The sequence below is a fragment of the Ambystoma mexicanum genome, chromosome 4q (assembly GCF_040938575.1).
Source record: "Ambystoma mexicanum isolate Mex_15411 chromosome 4q, UKY_AmexF1_1, whole genome shotgun sequence".
NCBI classification, from domain to species: Eukaryota; Metazoa; Chordata; class Amphibia; order Caudata; family Ambystomatidae; genus Ambystoma; species Ambystoma mexicanum.
Genome location: NC_090928.1, coordinates 188200522 through 188224537, shown reverse-complemented (window position 1 = coordinate 188224537; position 24016 = coordinate 188200522). Strand labels below are relative to the sequence as shown.

The window sequence follows — 24016 nt, the reverse complement described above, 5'->3', positions numbered from 1 at the left end:
AAGTGTGGCGAGTTAGAGACGCAGATTTTAAACAGGAACCAGTACTACCAGGATGGCCTTACCAGCGACTGGCTGCCATTTTAACGATCTGCAAATGCAACTATTTTCCTATCTATATAAAAAAAAGTTCAAAATGTTTGCAAAGTTTAAAGTCGTCGGTTAAGATAAGGTTCCTGTTTGGTTACCCACTAAAGGCACGTGGCATGTTGATGGCTATTCATAATTGCAGATCTCTTAACACACAAGTTCTTGTGTTCAGACTACTGGATTGAGTATTGCAGAGGTGAAACGATCTACACTTGTTATCTAGCCCTCTGCAAAAAGCTGCACAAAATGGTCAAACAGAACGCGTTCTAACTTATCAACAAAGAACAGTTTGTTATGCTCCTACTGCCCTCATCATGCAACATAAAATCCGACTCAAAATACCCTGCGTGCGGCTGATAAGAAACAAGCTCGAACCGTGCACTTATTTCAGACCTTAATTCACAAGGTACTTTAAGTTAGCTGGTGGGCATGAAGCCAACTACAGCTTCTGAACAAGTAGCTGTTGAATTACAAACTAACCTCATGAATGCAACTTTGCAGGCCTTTTAATACTACTATCGGGATGAAAGATGTTGTCACTTGCTGTATAGCAAATCAACCACAACTTTTCCAGTGCATTTAAAAATGTACAATAAAACACAAGATGATCGCCTAGTTTTGTTTTTTATTACTTGGAAATTGAAACCAACCAGATGGCTAACTGACGAATAAAGACAACATGTAACCGTGCACATGCCATCAAGGACTACATAAAAAAAAGCCATGAGTTTAATAGTTCCAATTATTAACTTCTTCAGTTCATTCGCACCAGAGGACGGCTGCTCAGCCAATCAGGTGCTGGAAAAGCAGGCAAGAACACACTGTGTACTGCTTGCTATTTCCAATAACCCGAACCCTTCCCCGTGTGGAGCCATCTTGATTTTGGGAAGGCAACAGGGAGCCTCTTCCCGTTGCCTGCCTCCCAACATCAGCAACAGCCACTCCAAAAAAAAAACACTATACCTTTTTTCTACCCTGTCCCTCCCCACTTACCCACTGGACGGGAGCTTTGTGCTCTGGCCCAGCGCTCGTCCCTCCCCTAGCCGAAGCCATGGAAATGAAAAAGACTCCTATGGAGGCAGCCATCTTGTTTTTATATTTTTTTTTTATGAGTTTGGGCTTGCTCATGAAATACACACACAGGCGAAAAAATGTCCAACCATTTGCACCGCGGATGAACCCCAGCATACGAATGGCGATCACCCCCTGTGGGACTCAGACATTGCCGGTAACATTCAGAAAGGGATGGTTGGCGAGACACTGCTTATATTTGAAACAATATTTTCAGGGGTATCCAGGCATTGTTTCGAATGACAAAGTTTTCGGGAAAAAAAAGCATCGAAAAAATGCTTTTTTGTAGGTAAAGTTTTTTTTTTTTTACTAAAATGGGTGTTAATGGGTAAAACAACAGGCGTTTGGGGGGGGCCTGGCCTCATACCGCACATCAGACTTTTTTTGCAGAGCCCAATTGGCTCCACGGAAAAGGTGCAACCCACAGTGCTGAGAGGCAAGCAAGACGGAGAAAATCTGTGCAAACTGGCCTCTCAACTTTGAGTCAATAGTGTTAGCATGTGCCCCTTACTAAGGGGCAGGCTATCAGGCTCACCGTTTGACAGCAAGCTGAGGGTGAGAGCTGGTAAGTTGAGCATGTGTATTCATGGGTGGGTTCTCTGATAGTATGTGGGAAGGGAGGGGAAACTGGGGAAGAGGAGCCACTGTTGCCATGTGTGTGTTGGAATCAAAGGATAGAGCTAAGAGAGCAGAAGTGCCTGGGGTGGGATGGGGAGAGAAAGCAAGGTTAAACACGAGAAGTGTTATGCAGCTATACTAGCTTACGGTGGTGCAACCAGGCAGGACATGTTTTCTTACACTGGCATAGCATTTTTACTGGCAAAGTCAACAGTAGTACCTTTTTATGTGTGGAGACTGGCATATATTGTAAGTGCCAGCATGGACATATTTTTTATGTTGCTCATAAATAAACATTTATAATTGAATAAGTGTTGTTCAAAACTATCCCGAGCTATATATTGTGTATTGTTAATTATGAGCAGAGCAAACAGGAGTATTTTCAAATACTGGCATACATTGATGAACACAGTATGGATGTCTACGGGAACTGCTAGCATGAACGTGTCAAAAGGCATCATGAAAAGTGCACTGTTGGTGACTTGAATTACTTTGAGTTTCCCCCCCCCCCCATGTCTCAACCTGCACAACCGATTGTAAGTGGTGTGGCTTTTTACCAATTTTTTTCCTATGAAGTGTGATGTAAAATGCATTTTTCTCACACCCGCCTTGGTCGTTTCAGGCTCTTTACTCATTTCTAGTTAAAAAACGCACACGTCTGTGTGTGAGACAAATTGACTGAACAGCATGTCCCACGGTGACAGAATGGCAACTGGTGGCGGTAGGATAGCCCGAGTTTAGGACCATAAAAATCATGCATGTAGTCCTGTTTCTGAAAAGGAGGTCTGCTACTGTCCCCTCTACCCCGCCCCAATCATAGTCATTTGCAAAGACAGCATCCTAGCACAGTCAGCACCATCCCTTCAGGGGCAAAGGGCAGGTTCACATGTCATATGTGCATCCGTGACTGCTGGTCGAACACAAAGTTCCTTCAAGCAGATGTGTTTTTTTAATGTTCTGCACCGGATTTCAAAGACGTAACTGTATGCCTTAATCTAGTTGCATGTAAATCTTTAAATATAAACTCTAGAAACTATACGTGGCAAACCCCATCAACGTCGCAGGCACCCGGGGTAGAACAATAATATAAACAGAGATGGGTGTATCACGACTAACATAACTTATTCGAAAGTAGTTCCAATTTCGTCTAAAACTGAAGCTGTAACAGGAATCATCGAATAATCACGGTAAAGCGGTCAGATTCATTTATTAATCATCAAATTAAAAAAAATCCCCAAGATATATAAAAGACAAGCCACATATACCTATAAATACACAACGATATAAGATGCACAAAAACATAATCTGCCACAAAGTTCAATACAATACAAAAAGATCCCTGAATTCATTGAATTCCACAGACACAAAAAAGTGCAAAATGGAAACAACTTCATATTGAGCATAGGCACGTGAGAACATGGAGTTTTGCAAAAGAAGCACCAAAAACAACCTAAATATACGATTATCTAGAGAAGAAAACGTAAATAAATAAATAAATCACAATGGCGTACTAGAGGGTGGTAAGCACAGCACTGCTAAAAAATGTGGATCCAGTCGACCAACTCACCCACCCAAAGCAGAATCACTGCCTAAGGAAGCTCCTAGAGCCCATGCTCAACACTGTTGAGCCCACATAGACAAAAGGGCACTGTAGAGGCTTGGTCCACTTTTAAACACCCTTTCTATACCTCATTGAACAGTGACAATGTTGCCTGAACAACCCTGCTTTACCTACCCAAAGAATCCCTTCACAATAGCCTGCATTACCTACTTTTCTTTTGATGGGGTGATTTTTTGCTGATCAGTTGTTTGCATTTTATTCTTTGATTAAAAGTCTTAATTTTTGTATAGAAACTTGCTTTGAAATGTTTTTATTTTGCAAAATGTTACTAGAGTTCTATATTTGCTACAGAAACAGTCTGCCCTCCGCTACCATATAAGGCGAAGGAGGTATATACCTGTTGGACTGCGCCCGTTTCACCTTTACATTTGGGAACACTACTGGTTAAGTAGTAGTGTGGGAAGGATGTGCTGGTTTAGCCACTACTGATCCCTGTATTCCTCCAGAACGGTAGTTATTTCCTCAGATATATTTGTAAATCCTCTCTCCCAAGATTACTTCGCTCATCAGCATTATATCCTGTCGGAGCAAGTTTTCCAGCATGAGTCCTAGTAAAAAGTTGTTAAACCTGTTTAAATGTGTATGGTACAGCATGAAGACTCGCGGTATCAACAAAGCTTCTGCCACATATATGCAAATGTCATGCAGGCTGATGAAAGTGAACTCCCAAAGACAATACATCGTAATAACGATGCGCTTCATGTTGATTGATCTCAGTGTGCAGGCACTGTAACAGTAGGGGCATTTAATGGCAAGATGATTTCACGTGTGCACAACCATACACACGAAACATGCTTTCACAAAAAGTTAAAGGATATTTTTGTTAGGATGATCACATTTTGTTGAGATGGGGGTTACAGTTTAAATGAACGATAAAATGTTCCAGAACGAGTGGCAACATTTAAAAGAGAAAACAGTCAAAAGTTATGCAATTCCAACCCCATACCAATTAATTAACCCACCCCACCTGCGACACTCTGAACTTTACCTGAGCTGTCAACCCCTGTTCCTCGTCCTCGTGTCCGCTCAGCACCCGGCGAAGTTTATCCATTGCGGGGATCCCAGTACTATACTATGTTTGTTATACGGAGGGGTACTCAGACCCGTGACCTCAAGCTGCAGAAACCCTGAAGGCTCTCGGCCCCGCCCACTTCCCCAAAAGCAGGAAATCACGCGCCACTCTCTCCGGATTCCGATGCCGTTGACCAGGATCTCACTCTCCCCGCTGCGTCAGACCATTACGGCCCGAGGAATTGGTGTCGGCAACCTGGAAGTGATGCGCAAGCGTGGCGGCCATGTTGGAATGTTTCTAGTTCGTATTTGCAATGTATTCGTATAGTGAAAGATCTTGAAACCTATAGTGGGGGAGGGGTGGACCACCACATTCCTCTTCCTTATAGTACTCCTGACGTGAGAATGGGGGGCCAACTTTTCAAAAACGTTTCGCAGGACACTTTACGTCCAGCAAAGGACACCCATATCTGCCACATTTGAAAATCAAAAACCCTGAGATGTAAGCCCCGCCCATAGCTACACCTGACTCCGCCCAATCGCACAAGGGTCTGCCCACATGCCCCGCCCACATGTTAGCAGAAAGTATAACAAAATGTTGACTATATGTGCTTATTAAATATAACTTCATTTTATGCAACTATTATTCGAATACTAAAATAATCTAACTAAGAGTATGGCAACCTTTTGGATCGTCTGGGAGGGAGATTTTATCACTTGGATCGAGAGAATGAAATTTCCCTATTGAGCTGCATTGGGGTTAGAGATATTTTAGGTGGGAGACAGTAAAAAATAGCAACAACTTTAAATGGTAAATCTTGAGTCTCTCGCCTAAATAGGGAGGGTTGGCATGTATGTCACTGACTCTCTCATTCTTGTAAACCAGTTGCAACCAGGCTAATGGCATGGCAAGAAATGGATCAGATATTCATACATGCCAACATAATGCAGGAACTTAGAGGAAGATTCTCTCTGAGGAATCGGGGGTTTGAATTTCCCTATTCTAATGCATTGAGGTTAGAATTATTTCAGGAGGGAGGTAGTAAAAAATAGAACATTTTTGCAAACAAAATCGAGAGTTTCCCGCCTAAATTGGGATGGTTGGCATGTATGCATATTCTGGGATTTATATGGTGGTAAAACAGAAGGGCATAACTTCACATTACATTGTCATACATGCATACATGCCAACATTCTGAAGCGGCTGAGAGGGAGATTTCTACAGCGAAATCGGGAGACAACAATTTGCAAAGGCCAGTAAGTGCCAAGGCAAGTGCAGTGTGAGGACAGAGGCTGAAGGCGATTGGGTATGGGGAGGCAGGGCCCGAGAGGACACATAAGAGCCCTTGTCACCCAATCACAGCGACTGAGTTTAGCAGAGGAGGGAAGGAGGAGGGGAAAAGGAAAGTCTTGAGGCGCTTCTGAAATTTGAGGTGGTCTGGCTCAAGACGAAGAGAAAGGGGGTAGGCTGTTCCATAGGAGGTAGCCAGCTGAAGAAGATCGGCCACCGGGCCTCTGTTTAGCGAAACACTTGACACACAAAGAGTTGGTACCAGCGGAACTATATGAGCTAAGATCCAGAAACTCTTTAGAAGTTGCCAGATGAATCAATCTTATCCTGGCCTCACCTTCATACTTGCTCAACAGCTAAAACTTTGATTAAGCAACAGACTTCGATAAACTAGGAGGTATCGTACAAAAATGTCGCCCTCATTTGTGCGCCCCCGCAGTCACTGCGACTTTGGAGGCGCACAAAATGAGGGTGACATTTGTTGTCATATATGTATTCTACTAGTGTGGAATGCTACGGCTGTAGAATTCCACACTTGCTTCATTGCTTGTTTACTTACATGTTCAACGTTCTGTATTCCCTGAGTTGACAGTTGATGAAGTTATGCAGAGGTGAAGGCAGAGTCCTTCTGGGCTCAGGTTGGTTACAATAAAGAAGTCACCTCAACCACCAGCGTGTGCCCCCCTTATTACACTGGCGACGAGTGTAACCAACCTGTCCAACCCACGTGCCTTATCCGGGCCTAAGGACCCAGCGGTTGCACTGCTGCCTGATCGCCTGACGTTGCCTCTGTCGGGCTGAGGGATTGTGAAGATCCCCGGCGTGAAGCGGTGAAGTGCCGTGTGTCCCTGTAAACCGTGTTCTCATGTGCCTGGGAGGAGCAGAGCCCCTGTGTTGTAAGGCGCTCTCTGCCAACGTAGTCAGCGTTGTGCGAGTCCCTCCTACTTGGCTGCCTGAAGAGCGAAATATCCACAGCCAACCCTGCTCTCCATTGCCTATGGCGGAACGTCCTTTTCCGCGTGAAGCGAGCATCCGGAGGCCGGTGTGCTTGTAGGCCTGCGCTCCCCAGCCCGGGTCGAGTGCGGTGCCATTGTCTACAATGTCGCGCCTTGTGCGTTTCAGGTGAGAGAGGAGACCACCCCCGTGTCAGCGGTTTCTTTCTTCCTGCTTTCATTCCGGCTGCAAACGTTTTCTTTTGGACGGAACAGAAGGGGGAGGAGTTTATGGAGCATGAGGAGCAACCAAACACACTCTCTTTTCTCCGCCTGTCGAGGTCCCTGCAGTCTGTGGGCGTGAGGGAGCCAACAGAGAAGGGCGTTCCCCTTTCGTTGGGTCTCCCAATCAGCTCTCCACGTTCTGGCGACGTGTTAACCCTTCAGGGTTCAAAGAAGGGATTTGTGGCATTTGTGAGAGCCGTAGTGGAAGCACATGACTCCTTTAAGTGGACTCTTGCTGGATTAACGTGTGATGTGACTGCTTCAGTCATTGTGGAAACGATTTGTTCTTTTGAAACTGCATCCTGGAAGAAGCTCATAATCAGGGTAGCCCATTGCAAACCTAAACCAATCCAGTGTGCCAGTTGACAATACAATGCAGCACAGGAATGCGCTCCCCCCTTCCTTTCTGCCCAATCCCGGCGAACCAGCTGTTGCATGGGATTTGTGGGTGGATACATTTAAAGTGTATCTCAGGGCTGCTGGTGGAGCAAAACTCACGGACGATGATAAGGAAGCTGCACTGTTGAATTGCCTGGGCACTGAGGGACTCAGAGTCTCCAGGCATCTCCCTGGACCCAATGTACATGCACCACGCCCTGGGGGTGGAGAAGGGGGTGATGCTGACCAGAAAGTGGTACTAGCTTATGAGACTGCCCTAGGCAAGTTGGAGGCGTAATTCGGAAAGAGGGCCAATGTAGTACTGAAGAGGTACCATTTCTTCCCCAGGGCACAAGGATCTGTCGAGAGCATTGATTCATATATAACGGCTCTTCGCACCTTGATAGCCACGTGCAAGTTCACAAGTTCCATCGATGAATATATCCACGATCAAGTTATGATGTGGACAAGTGACGCCCGAGTCAGGGAAAGACTATGGATAGAGAAGGATCCACCTTTGGAAAAGGTTATTGAGATATCACGAGCCATCGAGGAGTCCAAAAAGAGTGTTAATGAAATGGCAGACAAGGGAGAGGTTGTGCATGCAGTGATCCCGCAGAGGAGCAACGATGTTAGAGATAGAAACAAGGACACCAAGGGGATGCCCGGGTCGAGGGAGGTGTGCAAGAAGTGCGGTTGGTGAGGGCATTTGGCAGGGTCTAAGGACTGCCCTGCCTCCAACATAGAGTGTAGAAGGTGCAAATGAAAGGGGCACTACGCTCGCATGTGCAGGAGTGCTGCACCCAATAGAGAAACTGTGAGGATGGTGGATGCCAATAATGATGGGGAGGATGTGAGAGTGGTGGGGTATGTTGGTTGCTCTGAAAGCGTGGGCGAAGGTGTGAGAGAAGGGTTGTTGTTGAGTGTGGGTTGTAGTAGGAGAAGTGCTTGGGCCACACTCATGGTCAATGACCCGCATATAGACATGATGGTGGACACTGGGTCCCCTTATACTATGATTTCGCCTGAACTGTATGTTTCTAAGTTCCAGTAGGAGATGTCTGGTTTGTCTCCTTCATATATCGATCCATGTGCTTATGGTCGTGTGCCCATTAAGGTTCTGGGGTTCGAGTGGGTCAACATGGAATTTGAGGGACGCAAGACCCGGGTGAAGCTTTATGTGGCCCACAAAGGAAATCTGTTGTCGGATGGGACGAACTGGAGGCTTTAGAAATCGAGATACACCCTGGCAAGGCTGTCCCGGTGTTGAGTGTGAGTGAGGATAAGGGGTGTACTGAATTGGCCTTGGGTTTGACTGCTGAAGACCTTGAAAGCAAGTTTCCCACCATTTTCACTCCCAAGTTGGGTAAATTGAAGGGTAGATAGTCCTGAAAAGAGGTGTCGTGCCCAGTGTTCACAAAGTCAGGAGGGTTCCCATAGTAGCTCGGGATTCATTGAAGGGTGAACTGACCAAGCTCATGGAGGCCGGGGTTATAGAAGAGGTGGAGTGTTCTGAATGGTTGGCCCCGGTGGTGTTGGCACGCAAGGCTGATGGTAGGTGAGGATGTGCATAGATTTTAGGGACTTGAACTCTTGCATCTGGGTGGACAGACACCCCTGCCTAATATCAACAAGATGCTCTCTTTGGTGGGGAGGGGGCTTCTTGTTTCTCCACGTTTTACCTCTCATCCACTTACCACCAGATAGACCTGCATGTTGAATCTCGTCCACTTACCTCTTTTGTGACCCTGTTTGGTGCGCTTCGTTTCTGTAGAATGCCCTTCGGGTTAGCATCCGCGTCTGCAGTGTTTCAGAGGGTGATGCAGAAGCTATTTGCAGGCATCCAAGGGGTGGAATGCTTCCAGGATGACATATTGGTTTGGGGCAAGTCTTGCGCGGAGCATGATAGGGTTTTGCGAGTTATGGAGGTTCTGAGAGTAAGCAGCCTCACTGTTAAGCTGATCAAGTTTAAGGTGAGCGTCCCCAGTGTGACTTACCTAGGACATACACTGGATGCCAAAGGTATCCATCCCAAGGAGGACTTAGTGAAGGTGTTGAGGGATGCCTCATCCCCGGTGAACAAGGAACAGCTGAGGTCGTTCATGGGTCTTGCTAAATATTATAGCCGATTTGTGTCTTCTTATGCTGACAAGACGGTCAGCATGAGGTCCTTGCTCAGGAAGGGCGTTCATTTTTTGTGGTCCGATCAGTGCCAAATTGAATTTGTCAATTTAAAGGGGGAGATTGAGAAAGCTCTTTCCCTAGGTTCTTTCTCCCCGTGCAGGAAAACCGTTCTTACGGTTGACGCTAGTGAATATGGGGTCTGGGCTGTGTTAGAGCAGAGGGACGGCGGTGAGCTCCGCCCCATTGCTTTCACATCCAGGGTACTTGGAGATGCGGAACGGAGATACGCAGTCATAGAAAGGGAGGCATTAGCTGCGGTATGGGCCTCGAGATATTTCAGGACCTTCGCACGGACCATAAGCCATTGGTGCATGTTTTGATTACAAAGGGCTTATCACATGCCTCGTCTAGAATCATGAGATGGATGGCTGACATGAGTGAATTCAACTTCAAGATTGAGTATGTTCCAAGGGTAAAGAATGCTGTCGCGGACTGTTTGTCACGTTTTCCCTATACTGGAAGTGTCGAGGAGGTCCACGAGGTGGTGGGGGATGAGTGCACTTTGGTTGCAAGCATTGTTCCTGCTGTTTGTGAGCAGGTGTGAAGCGAGGAGTGTTTTCGGGATGTAAATTGACATCAGGGCTGCTCTCAAAAGTGGGGTCCTGAGTGAAAGTTTGTCCAAGCTCTATGGTCTTGTTTGGCAGGAGTTGTCGGAGGGTCCCTGGGGTGTTGCCAGGGGCCTGAGGCTGATTCCTCTTGAGTCGCTTAAATGGAAGTTTGTAGCGTTAGCCCATGAGGGACATTTGGGTAGGTTCATGACCAAGAGAAGGTTGAGGGAGGTGTACTGTTGGCCTAGGATGGATGGTGATGTGGAAGAGGTGGTTAAGGATTGTGTGGTGTGTTCAGCCAGTTACAAGAGGAACGTTCCTTCTCCCCAGCCCATCTATCCTGTGGAAATTCCTGAGGAAGTGTGGTCAAAGGTGGCACTTGATATAATGGGCCCTATAGACTCCTTGGGAGGTGGTCTCAGATTTATAGTGGTCATGGTGGACTACACATCAAGATGGGTCGAGGCTACTGCTTTGTCTACCGTAACGGCTGAAAAGGTTGTGGAGTTTCTTTCTACAGTATTTGACAGGGAAGGAGTACCGGCTGGTGTAGTTACGGATAACGGGGCACAATTTATATGCGACTATATGTAGGAATTTCTGAGGAATTTGGGAATTCGCCACCATAATTTCTCACTGTATAATCCAGAGGCAAATGGTCTTGTGGAGCGCATGAATTGTTTTGTGAAGGTACACCCTGTTCCTGTTCATGGCACAATATAGGAGCGGGGAGGGGTCATATACATACATTTCCATGAATCAGAATGACAGTGGCTGGCAAGTGGCAGCTAATCTGTGAGACAGGGATGGATGCACAGCAATTAGCTGTGGCCTGTGCGCCCTGCAGCGGCCCGCCTCAGCCCCCAGCATGCCTAATTGCGCTTCAACAGAGCAAGTCGGGACAACCCGTGTCGCACAGAGGACAGAGTGCCCAGTTACGGGTCAATCCTGCAAAAAATGGGACAGTTGGCCACCCTACTGAAGTAACATACACATACAGTACTCTGCGCGATGAGCGCATAAGTACACGCTTGCTTAAATCTAGCCACTGGAGTAAAACCTAAAATGGGTCAGTTGACAGGGACGCAGAAACTCATTATTCCGTTGACCAAGTGTATAAAAAGGTTGTCAAGAAAAAGAATATATAATGAGTCGATGTATGCTGCAGTAAGGGGACACACTTCTAATGATTTCAGACATTACATACAAATCAGACCAGAATGGCTATGGCATTTACAACATGTTACATAGTATTTGTAAACAATTATGTCTGCCATTTGCATGGTGTGCAGACACCAGCAGATTTAATAAAATATGAGTCACTGAACATAGAGCAGATTCTCTGCAGGGCCATTCAAGGATGCGAGAGGCCTCAGCCCATGTCGAACTGGCAGAAATGGTGCATGTGCAATCTACATCAGATGTCTGCAACCTGTGGATCTCCAGATGTTTTGGATTACATCCCCACTCACTATAACAGCTGGGGTCATGCGAAGTATAGTGCAATAGAGCCAAAGAACACTGTCCTAGTTAGATGCCGACGGCAGTTACGGCGCAGCACTGTGATTATATGGATCACTGTGCCCGCTTCCCTTGGCCTGCATTACCCCTCCCCACCCCACTTACCTTTAGGGCGGCACACTTCTGCATGTGCCGCCCACACTCTGCGATCCCTGCAGTGTCAGCTCATCCTACTAACGTGGGTTGGAGCTGACGCTGCAGGGTGCTTTTTTTGTTTGTTTGTCTTTCTTACGTGTCCCCCGCTTTCCAAAATGGTAAGCGGGGGACACCCTCGCAACCCCTAACCCCATTACTGCGCCCAGGAAGAGCAGGGGCCACCCCTGCAACCCCCGCTCTGCTTGGGCGCAGTAAATGTTGTAATAAGGAAGGCACACGCTGGTGGTTGAGGTGACTTTTTTTTGTAACCAACCTGAGCCCAGCAGGACTCAGCCCTCACCTCTGCATAACTTCATCAATCGTCAACTCAGGGAATACAGAACGTTGAACATGTAAGTAAACAAGCAATGAAGCAAGTGTGGAACTCTACAGCCGTAGCATTCCACACTAGTATAATACATATATTACAACACTTCTCCCCCCTTTAACTCACACAACACACACACACACCCCTCATTCACAACTCACATCACTAGGCACCCCACACAACCATCCAGGAAGAGGAAAAAGAAAAGAGAGGAGAAAGAACACAAACTACTGTACAATGGCTCCCAAAACATAGTCATTGAATTTGGAAGGAAGTTTCCTTTCCCTGACAGGATGACTGTTGGACTCAACGGGAACTGCAACCACAGTGGAATCCAACCCCGTACCTCCTTCAACCCCCCCACCGACAACAGTGCCCTGAACAGGAACAGGATGTACCTCAAGCCCATGGCAGGTTGATGGCACCCCAATATCCACAGAATGTGAATCAGGATTTGAGTTACTGACTTCCTCGGCATGGGAATGACCGGATGGAAAGACAGACACCACCCCAGAACGACTCCCGCCACCCATGGCATCCATGGATTCACCTTCCCCACGAGACTCCTGGCCCCTTTCCACGAGGACCACCCACCTCAGACTCCACCTAGTTCCATTATCAAGCTTCACATAGCCTCGCCCAGTCTTAATCACCACTCGGGGCTGCTTGTACTTACTATGCCCTTTGGCCACAAACCTCAGGTTCTTGATTTGAACACGGTCACCAACCTTTACCGACATAGACTTCCTGCGAGTTAGTTGCTCCTGCAAGAAAGCTGCTTGCTTACGACGCACCCGATTTAACACCTCCTGCATATCAACCTGCGACCAAACACCACCACCCAGGGAGGGGACCCTCAGTTTCGAACCAGGTTTCCTTCCCCGCATCAACTCAAATGGGGAATGTCCCGTGAGAGCCGAAGGGGTAAACCTGTAAGCCTTGAGAGCTTCAGAAACGCCACTCCTCCACGGAAGACCATTAGCGTGGGCTAGCTGTATAGCCCCCTTCACAAAAAGATTCATGCTCCTATATTAGAAGCGGGTAGGGGTCATATATATACATTTCCATGAATCAGAATGACAGTGGCTGGCATGTGGCAGCTAATCTGTGAGACACCCTAAATAAGAGTCCTATTGCATTCAACGGCACCCGCAGCTGCTGATCAGACAGGCCTGCTGTGCAGATTGTAAGTGACTTCAATCCAGCATTCCAACTAAGTCAATGCCTAGTATGGTATGCCCAATGGAAACCCTTATTTATATATTTTTATGTCAAAAGTTCTTTTAATCTGGATGATGAACCCTTATATAACGCCCCCCTCTTTGGGTCTCCCCGACCTCACTGAGCCAAGAAGTAGGTTTGTTTTGCAAATTAACAGGTTTATTTGAATAATTGAACAATATATATATCACACATTTATGAATAGAATAATATCTGAATAGCACACTTATGAATATGAACACTGATCAGCAATGGGTAATATTACACTATCAATAATCTCTTTAATCACTTAGGAGTAGGAATAGGAAGGATAAGGTAGCAGAGAATACTTTGTATGGGTTCAAGGAAATGCAAGACAGGAAAATTGCAACACAGAAATAAACTTGATATGATTTCATTCAAAAGACAATATAATAACTTTTTCCCCTGTGACTACTCACTCCCCCCACTAGGCAATATGAAGAGATGGAAATGAGGGCACACAGGTTTCAGGAATACAATCAATAATGCAGTTCAATCCCAGTTCCCCCAGCAAGCTTAGAGAGACACAGGAATGATTTTAAAACAGGTCAATATTCTTATGAATGTGATTTCCAATGAATGGGAAAAATGCTAAAAATGATTTTAATTCGCTAAATGGGATTCAGCACTAGTGAGAGTTACTTGGGATTGGTCCAGGTCAACACTAGCAATGATTCATGAATGATTATCAGATTAAAAATGAAATTCAGCAGTTGAAAACAAGAAACAGCTATTTTGACATGTGGTGAAACGTGATTACAGAAAAACTATAAGGAATTGGAATGTAATTGTAGGTTCATTAGAAAGCTTAGGATCGTAGCTTCAAAATTCCAGTTCTAGGACGTGTGGTTCAAAAGTTACATAGGTTTTAATCAAGGTAGATTTTTCAGAAAGAAAGTCAAGATTTCAAAAATGACATGCAGTTTGAAGATTTACCAACAAGGATAGGCTTATACTAAGGAGCTATGAAGAAGCAAGACACTCAACGGGCAGCCACCAGAACAGCGTTGCCTCCGCTCTGAACTCTGTCCGTCAAAACACTTGTTCCTCTTCAGAAAAATATCAGCGCATAGATGATTATTGCTACAATTATCACAGACAATATAATGAGAAGAATCCAGGATGGATACAGGAACAAGATTCTATAATGCAGTTCTGGATAGGTTGAAATGGTTAGATTGGGTTACTTAATACTAAGAGCTGACTATGGACAGTTCTAGACTAAATACTCACTCCTAGGCGTTGGGATGGAATGGGCCCTTGAAAGATCTGGTCAAAGGTTTGGACTTCACTTGCCACCGGACAGGTTCTGGTCTGCGCGGCCTCTTGGACTGGATCTGATGAGTTCTGGGTTACAGCTCTGCTCTGCGGGTCTGGATCTTGGTTTTAGCACGAGGTTCTTAGCTAGAACAGCAAAACAGCTCATCCAAGCTGTTGGACTTTGAGATGCCCCTTGGAAGTTTAGGGGTTAGAATCAGGTTGCAAAAGATTCTGAAGGCCTGCTGAGAAGGGTTCAGCTTTTGGGTTGGCCTCTCTGCTTCAAGGTTCTAGAGTTTGGTTCTAGAGCTTGGTTCTGGAGTCTGGTTTCTGGATCTATGTCTGGATATTCCTGTAGGGTGCTTCGCCAAGAAATCAGTTGAGAAGTGGAAAGTGTGTGTCTTGTCTGTCCTCAGCAGTCCCTATTTATGTATTTCCAAAGTGGGTGGGGAGGCTGATTCTCTATGCCCAACCATCTAAGGATCTGATAGGACAGAGGATTCCCTGTCCCCTGATTGGAGAAAGGAGCAGTGTGTCATCCCGTGTCATGTTTATGGCTTAGGGGAAAGACCCTCCCCTTTGCCTCTGTACAGTATATCTTATTTTTCATAAAAACACATCTTTACAATATGCACAACTTGTTAATACTACATAACTTACATGACAGATTGCCTAAGGTACATTTCTGTTCAACTCTCATCTTCCTAAGACCTTTGGTTCAGAAATGACAACTTTTTCACGCTTTTGGTGGGTTTCTCAATATTAGTTCTGCACCAATTTTTAGACATGCATGCACACCCCACCTGGGCATATTTCTGTAATTTTTCATGTTCCTAGCATAAACACAGTGGCTACAATATGAATAAAGTCCAGAGGTTAGTCTAAGAACATCGCACGGACTCCAGCTTAGTCTTAAACTGTGAGCAAATTTCTCATTTTAACAATCTCAAAGTTTCACATTTTTGTCAGTTCATGTCATGATGCCCGCTCCCGGGGAGCCGGTTCAAGCCCGGCGTCCCCGAAAGCGGACATCCAGTCCCCAAGGAAGGACCCAGCAACCCCATATAGGGGCCCTTTGGACAGTGTCCTGGCGCCTATGGCGCCAGGCTCATAAAAGACATCAGTCCTGGCGCCATAGGCGCCAGGCTCATTATGGGAATGCTTGGGTGCACTTACCTGATGCAGACCATGCTGCAGGATCCCGGCCTCCTTGAGGCCTGAAAGGAACTACTTTACCTGTGGGACTAATTTACCATTCGGGCATGGTCGGGGAAGGATACATACCTGGAACTTCTTCCAAGGCTATTTAAACCCCACCTGAACAGCCACACGTGCTTCGCGTTGTTCTGCATCTAGCAGCTGGACGCTCACCGTGTCTGCTCCTGCATCCTGACTTCTGCCACGCCTGCCAGCATCCTGGATCACCTGCAAAGGAAGAGAAGAAGAGAACAGAAGAAGGAAAAGTCCTTACCTGCTAAATCCGCATCCCAGAGACATCTCTCCGACAATCCTGAAAAGGAAGACTTTAATTTCAAAGCTCATCGCGTCGATCGCTGCAGCGCCGCATTCCACTCACCTTTACAGGGCGCCTCCATGTTCAGCAGCGATCATCCGGATTCGCAGTCACGCCCCAGCGCCTAGGGAGAAAAACACCAGAACAAAAGGTGAGAGAGAGAAGGGAATAAGGAAAGCTAAATCTCCATGTTAAGACTTACCTGTTGATTCATTCCCTCTTCATTTCGGGTCCGCGCCGCATCCTGGCATTTCCGGACCCCGGCCCCTAAGGGGAAAAAGAGACATCAGCGTTAATGAGCGAATGAAAAGACATTACCAAAAAACGCTCATTAAAGTCTTACCTGATTTCTACAAGGATTTCACCTCTCATCTCGGGTCGGTGCCTGTTCCCCGGCATTCCGTACCCCGGCCCCTATGGGGAAAAAGACACTAGCATTAGTACATTAATGCATGGACACAAGGGGAACCTCTTATCAAAAAACCTACCTGGAAGCCAAGCAAGTTTGGTTCTCACCAATCCGAAAATCCAGTGAAGTAACTGGATACCAACGCGCCCCTGCGTCAGAAGCAGGATGGAGAGCTCGTCCTTCCAGACCCTAAGGTGAGACGCTACCAGAAATCACAGAAGGGTTTCAAGGAGGGTGAGAGGGGAAAGTGGGAGGCCAATTGCATTACCCCGCAGACAGTTAATCCCCTATTTTCGCCTACAGAAGGATACTTCTGCGAGCCAGACAAGCCAGATTTGGGGGCCCGGTCCAGTCCGTCTTCCGAACCCTATGCATCACCTTAGAAGAGGTCACAGCAGCGCGAACCAGGCCAGCGCCTCTGTGGGAGTCAGGTGAGCGTAACAGAACGCGAAGCCTTCCTACAAATTCCCAACCAGGCACTATGGAAAGTTCTGAGACTGATCAGTTGGCCCAATTACTGGGGGAATTATGGGCCGAAGTACATGCCGCTCGTCAAGAGACTAATGCCCTCAGGAGGGAATTAATAATATCAAAGGAAAGAACTGATGACCTGGCCAGACAGCTTTTGCAAGGTCAAGCTGGGCAAACTCCTCTATCCGATTCCGGAGGGAACCCCGCTCCTGTTGTTTCCAGTAACCCTGTGCAGATTAATCTACCTGGAAACATGCCGCTGGCCCCACCCGAACGCTTTGCTGGGGACCCCAAACGATTCGCTGTATTCATGAATCAGTGTCGTTTGCACTTCCTATGCAGACCTGGGGCCTTCCCTAATTATCAGACCAAGGTAGCCTTTGTATTGTCATATCTCAGCGGCTGCGCTACTGATTGGTCAGTTCCACTGGTTACTCAAGATGACCCGATTCTCCGTGATTTTCAAAGGTTTCAAGCAAGCATGGAAAGATTATTTGCTCGACACTCTCAGGGGCAGGCTCTTGATGACGAACTTCTATCCCTGCGACAGGGCAATCAGGACCTCCTATCCTATATTGCAACCTTTAATAGACTAATTGTGGAAACGGGATGGCCAGAGGATAAAAGAGTCACGTTGTTTTATGGAGGCCTTCGCGGAGAACTTAAAGATGTCTTGGCCCAAGTTGTAAATCCGCCCCAAGAATGCACAGAGTATATAGACTTAGTGGTCCAATTGGATCACAGACTTCAAAACAGAAAAGCAGATCGGTCCAGGTTTGAGACCCGGGTGTTGGTCAAGACCCATGCTAATCCCAAGGGAGTTGATGTCTCTGAGCCTATGCAAATTGGAGGGGTTAAAGGACCCTTGACTCAAAAGGAACGTGAAAGGAAGCGGCAGTTAAAATTATGTCTTTATTGTGGGAATTCTGGACACTTTCTACGAGATTGCCCGGCAAAACCGCCCCGAAAGGCGGTAGGAGCCGCTGATAAAAACCATGAAGACTCTGTTTCGGGAAACGACTCCGCCCGACAAGTGTAGGGGTCCGCTTGCCGAGCTTGAAAACTAACTCTCAGACCTTGCATTTCATTGTGCCAGTGGTTCTTGTAGATCCAGAACAGCCTAAGCGGTTGCATGCAATAAAGGCATACATTGATAGTGGGGCTATTGGAAACTATGTGGATCATGAATTGGTCTCTAGGATTAACCTCCCTCTCCGTCCTAAAACCAGCAAAGATGTCACCACCACAGTCGATGGAACTGAAATTGCCTCTGGACCGGTATCACATTCCACTATTGAGGTGACTCTTATTGGTCCCGACGGCCATCGGGAGGGTGTTGTGTTTGATGTAATCAAGGCTCCACAGTTTCAGGTTATTCTTGGAATCCCTTGGTTAGAGACACATAATCCTCAAATTGATTGGCGAGCTAAGAGAATAACCTTCCCGGATTGTACACAAACCTGCTACCCAGAAAACCTGAAGATTAATCTGGCATTTGTAACCTCTGCCTCCATGCAACCACCTCCGGAATACCAAGACTTTCAGGACGTCTTCCAAAAGGAACAGGCCAACACGTTACCTCCTCACAGATCGTACGATTGCCAAATCGATCTGGTGCCCGGTGCACAACCCCCTTGTAGCAGGATTTATGCCCTTACCGAACCTGAGAATCTGCATTTGAGACAATATTTGGATCAATACCTAGCTAATGGTTTTATTCGCCTGTCAAAGTCCCCTGCATCCTCGGCTTTGTTCTTCGTGCCCAAAAAAGAAGGCGACCTTAGAACTTGTATCGATTACCGCGCATTGAACCAGATAACGGTTAAAAACCGTTATCCTCTGCCTCTGATCCCTGAACTCCTTGACCAGGTGAAGGATGCTTGCATATACACCAAGTTAGATCTCCGGGGGGCTTATCATCTGGTACGAGTTAAAGAAGGTGACGAATGGAAAACTGCCTTCCGTACTAAATACGGATTAATCGAGTACCAGGTGATGCCTTTCGGATTGTGTAACGCGCCGGCTGCCTTCCAATACTTCATGAATGATGTCCTTCGGGAACTCATCGATGTTTGTGTTGTCATATATATCGATGACATTCTGGTGTACTCCTCTTCGGAATCTGATCACAGAAAACACATCAGGGCAGTACTTGAAAAACTGCGCCAACACAAACTATTTGCTAAATTGGAGAAATGTGTTTTCCATACCACAGAAGTCGAGTTTCTAGGTTTCATCCTGACACCCAAAGGAGTCCGAATGGACTCAAGAAAAGTGGATGCCATCCTCAAATGGCCATCACCTAGCTGTGCAAAAGGGGTTCAAAGCATGCTCGGCTTTGCCAATTTCTATCGCAGGTTTATCCCAGAATTTTCACGCGTGGTACAACCCATTACTGCACTCTTGAGGAAAAATAAACGTTTTGAATGGTCTGAAGAAGCCGAGCAGGCCTTTCAGGATTTAAAAGCTAAGTTTACCTCTGCACCTATATTGAAACACCTGCGTCCAGATCTCCCTTATGTCGTTGAGACTGACGCATCCAGCCTAGCCATGGGAGCTGTCCTGTCCGAAAGAGATCCCGAAACCAACCAACTGCATCCCGTAGCATTTTGGTCCAGAAAATTCTGGGCACCCGAGGTTAGTTATGCAATCACAGACAAAGAACTGTTAGCCATTAAGTCCGCTTTTAAAGCCTGGCGGCATTATCTGCTTGGCGCTCGACATACCATCACAGTGATCACTGATCACCGGAATTTACAGTATTTGAAAACCGCCAAGGCTCAGTCATCACGGCAGCTCCGATGGGCTTTGTTTTTCGCTGAATTTGATTTCGTGATTACCTATCTACCTGGCTGCAAGAATGGCAAAGCAGACGCCTTATCCCGAATTGGAATGGGAGAATCTGATACAAACTCAGAACCAGTACCAATAATTCCCGAAAAGAGGATTCTAGGCATGACTTCGTTACAGACGCTTGAAGACATTCAAGCCAGAGTGAAACAACTCCTGGACCCTACAACCTTACAGGAATGGATACAAAAGGGATCAGACTTTACCATAGATAATGGTTTACCTTATTTACAAGGACGCTTATTCCTGCCACATAAGGAATTACACGAACTAGTTATTTCCGGTTATCATGATACATTAATAGAGGGACACCCCGGTATTGCCAAGACAGAGGAAAAGGTGAAACGACAATTTTGGTGGCCCTCTTGGCGAAAAGATGTTAAATCTTTTGTGATGTCCTGTGGTGTTTGCGCCCAAAATAAAAGTCAAAAGAAAAGACCAGCCGGTCTCATTCAACCTCTAGAGATACCACCAGCACCCTGGCACACCCTATCAATGGATTTTATTACGGACCTGCCTCCTTGTTCGGGGTACAATACTATTCTGGTAATTGTGGATTTGTTTTCCAAAATGGCCCACTTTATTCCTTTGAAAGGTTTACCTTCAGCTTCTGTCCTAGCCAAAGAATTCCTCGAAAATATTGTTCGGCTACATGGATTCCCATCTATACTAATCTCTGACCGGGGAAGCCAATTAATTTCCCACTTCTGGCGCAAATGTTGTCAAATGGCGCAGATCGACGTAAGATTATCGACCAGTCACCACCCTCAGACCGATGGTCAGACCGAGAGAACAAATCAGACCCTTGAACAGTACTTACGGTGTATGTTACAGCAATCTGAAAGCAACTGGAAAGACATTCTTTGGATAGCCGAATACGCATATAATAATTCGGTACACTCTGGAACTGGCCACAGTCCTTTTTATACTTTGTTTGGGCATCACCCTCGAACCTCAAACCTTGACTCACCTCAGAACCTCGGAATGCCTGCAGTAGACGTCTGCATTCTACAATTACCCAAGCCTTCAAAGAGGCAACTACGCATTTACAACAAGCCAAGAGAAAATACAAGGAGAATGCTGATCTACATCGGAGTGAAGCAGCTCCGTATCAGATTGGGGATCAAGTGTGGTTAGCTACCAGACATTTACCACTCAAAGGGCCTTGAACTTTTAACCCAAAATATCTGGGACCTTATTCTATTACAGCAATAATTAACCCAGTGGCTCTTAAACTTGATTTACCAGCTAGTATGCGAATTCACCCTGTTTTTCATGTGTCACTTCTGAAACCAGTGGTACCTGGAATCCGACTACTCAAACTTCCAGAACCTATTCTAATAGATGGGGAGCCCGAATTCGAAGTGAAGAACATTTTAGACTCAAAAATGTTTAGGTCAAAACTGTTCTACCTAATTGATTGGAAGGGGTACGGACCTCAGGAGAGGTCGTCGGAACCCAGCGACCATGTGCATGCACCTCGATTAGTCAGGAAATTCCACCGACTCTTCCCAGACAAACCAAAACCCCGGAGGGAACAACCTTGGGAGGGGCCTTGGGGGGGAGTGCTGTCATGATGCCCGCTCTTGGGGAGCCGGTTCAAGCCCGGCGTCCCCGAAAGCGGACATCCAGTCCCCAAGGAAGGACCCAGCAACCCCATATAGGGGCCCTTTGGACAGTGTCCCGGCGCCTATGGCGCCAGGCTCATAAAAGACATCAGTCCTGGCGCCATAGGCGCCAGGCTCATTATGGGAATGCTTGGGTGCACTTACCTGATGCAGACCATGCTGCAGGATCCCGGCCTCCTTGCGGCCTGAAAGGAACTACTTTACCTGTGGGACTAATTTACCATCCGGGCGTGGTCGGGGAAGGATACATACCTGGAACTTTTTCCAAGGCTATTTAAACCCCACCTGAACAGCCACACGTGCTTCGCGTTGTTCTGCATCTAGCAGCAGACACTCACCGTGTCTGATCCTGCATCCTGACTTCTGCCACGCCTGCCAGCATCCTGGATCACCTGCAAAGGAAGAGAAGAAGAGAACAGAAGAAGGAAAAGTCCTTACCTGCTAAATCCGCATCCCGGAGACATCTCGCCGACAATCCTGAAAAGGAAGACTTTAATTTAAAAGCTCATCGTGTCGATCGCTGCAGCGCCGCATTCCACTCACCTTTACAGGGCGCCTCCATGTTCAGCAGCGATCATCCGGATTCGCAGTCACGCCCCAGCGCCCAGGGAGAAAAACACCAGAACAAAAGGTGAGAGAGAGAAGGGAATAAGGAAAGCTAAATCTCCATGTTAAGAATTACCTGTTGATTCATTCCCTCTTCATTTCGGGTCCGCGCCGCATCCTGGCATTTCCGGACCCCGGCCCCTAAGGGGAAAAAGAGACATCAGCGTTAATGAGCGAATGAAAAGACATTACCAAAAAACGCTCATTAAAGACTTACCTGATTTCTACAAGGATTTCACCTCTCATCTCGGGTCGTTGCCTGTTCCCCGGCATTCCGTACCCCCCCCTATGGGGAAAAAGACACTAGCATTAGTACATTAATGCATGGACACAAGGGGAACCTCTTATCAAAAAACTTACCTGGAAGCCAAGCAAGTTTGGTTCTCACCAATCCGAAAATCCAGTGAAGTAACTGGATACCAACGCGCCCCTGCATCAGAAGCAGGATGGAGAGCTCGTCCTTCCAGACCCTAAGGTGAGACGCTACGAGAAATCACAGAAGGGTTTCAAGGATGGTGAGAGGGGAAAGTGGGAGGCCGATTGCATTACCCCGCAGACAGTTAATCCCCTATTTTCGCCTACAGAAGGATACTTCTGCGAGCCAGACAAGCCAGATTTGGGGGCCCGGTCCAGTCCGTCTTCCGAACCCTGCGCATCACCTTAGAAGAGGTCACAGCAGCGCGAACCAGGCCAGCGCCTCCGTGGGAGTCAGGTGAGCGTAACAGTTCAGTGCAATCTGTTATAAGCATTTTTCTAAAACATATATTTACTCCAATGTTAAATCCACATTTCAGTCTGGTCCGCCTCCAGAGCTGGGCTGACTCAGAGGGTCACATGACCTTCTTCCTGGCAGCAGTTTGTTGTCAGTCACACCCGAATTAGCATTTCTATTCAGCTCAAAAATTCCTTTGTCTTTACTCAGAGCAACAGGCCAGGGTGCCTCTCCTAGTTCCTTTTAACAACAGCCTGTCAATATCTTAGCCAAGGGCAGGGGGAAGTTTCCTTTGTTCAGGGAGAGGTGTGGAATTTGTTTGAAGCACAGTGTGGGCATTTTTAACTCTTAAACCCAATGTCTAAAAATTGTCTTATCTTATAATATAACTCACATTTTGAACACATACATCAAACAAAGTCTTACTTTAAGCCTTTTCAGAATATAGTTTTGAATTGTATCCACCCCTTAGGCTTTTGATAGCAAGTCTTTCTTTGGCATAGTTTGAGGTCAATATAAAACTTTACACAAAATGGTTTTAAATCGCCGGCTTCTGATAGAGGTGAGTAGCGCTATTACACCCATTTTTGACAGATTTCTTCCAGCAAGCAATCCTCAAAAGTGGACTTTGTTCAGATAACACATACTTCTGTGGACCTTATATTTATGTAGATTCTTGCAGGAGGTTAGATCTTTTTGGGTGGTTTGTGAGCCTTGATTTTTGCAAATTTGACAACAAATAAAAATGGATTTTTGAAACAACTGTTTCTTTTGCAATGATTTTGCTCTGTGGGCAGCCACATGATGGGTTTTGGCAGTGGTCTCCTGTGTTACCACTGACATAGGCAAAGGTGGATGGCGGCCTATTTTTCAGATTTTCACTGCGCACTTTCTGGTGATTTCTAGCGAGCAGCATGGTTTCCAGTGGCCATTTCTGAGGTTTCTGCTGCCAGCAATGCACAGTGATGGACCAGTGGGTTAAGACATCCCACAAAATGTACCATAAGTGTGTCGCCTGGCGTCCCACTTTAATGGGAGGTGATTCAATGGGAGATGCTGCAGCTATGCACTGAACGCGTTCAGCAAAATGGTGGATTGTGCCAGTAGGCTTAACGTGGCCATGTATGCCATGTGAAGGTGATATGGAGATGATTAATTGTGGAAGGGAGTTGTAGTATGGGGAAGAAGGATAAACACTGACTGGTTGGGATGGGCTGAAACATGCATAATGATAGAAGGATCACAATTGAGTGGTCTCAGCAGCTTGGAGTACCAACTGCCACAACTATCCTAAATTTAAACCTGCAGCATGTCTTTA

At 46.5% G+C, this 24016-nt stretch overlaps 1 protein-coding gene across 2 annotated transcripts in view; it reads right to left on the bottom strand.

Moving 5' to 3' along the window:
* SFT2D1 (SFT2 domain containing 1) overlaps positions 1–4836 on the bottom strand; it is a 646168-nt gene extending 641332 nt beyond the window's left edge. Inside the window, exon 1 of one of the 2 annotated variants that reach the window (XM_069607711.1) lies at positions 4386–4836. In XM_069607711.1, coding sequence (XP_069463812.1) covers positions 4386–4448 — 63 coding nt within the window. In that variant the 5' untranslated portion in view covers positions 4449–4836. The remainder of the gene's footprint in view (positions 1–4385) is intronic. The other variant, XM_069607710.1, reaches the window with a different exon arrangement.
* Between the last annotated feature and the right edge of the window lie 19180 nt (positions 4837–24016).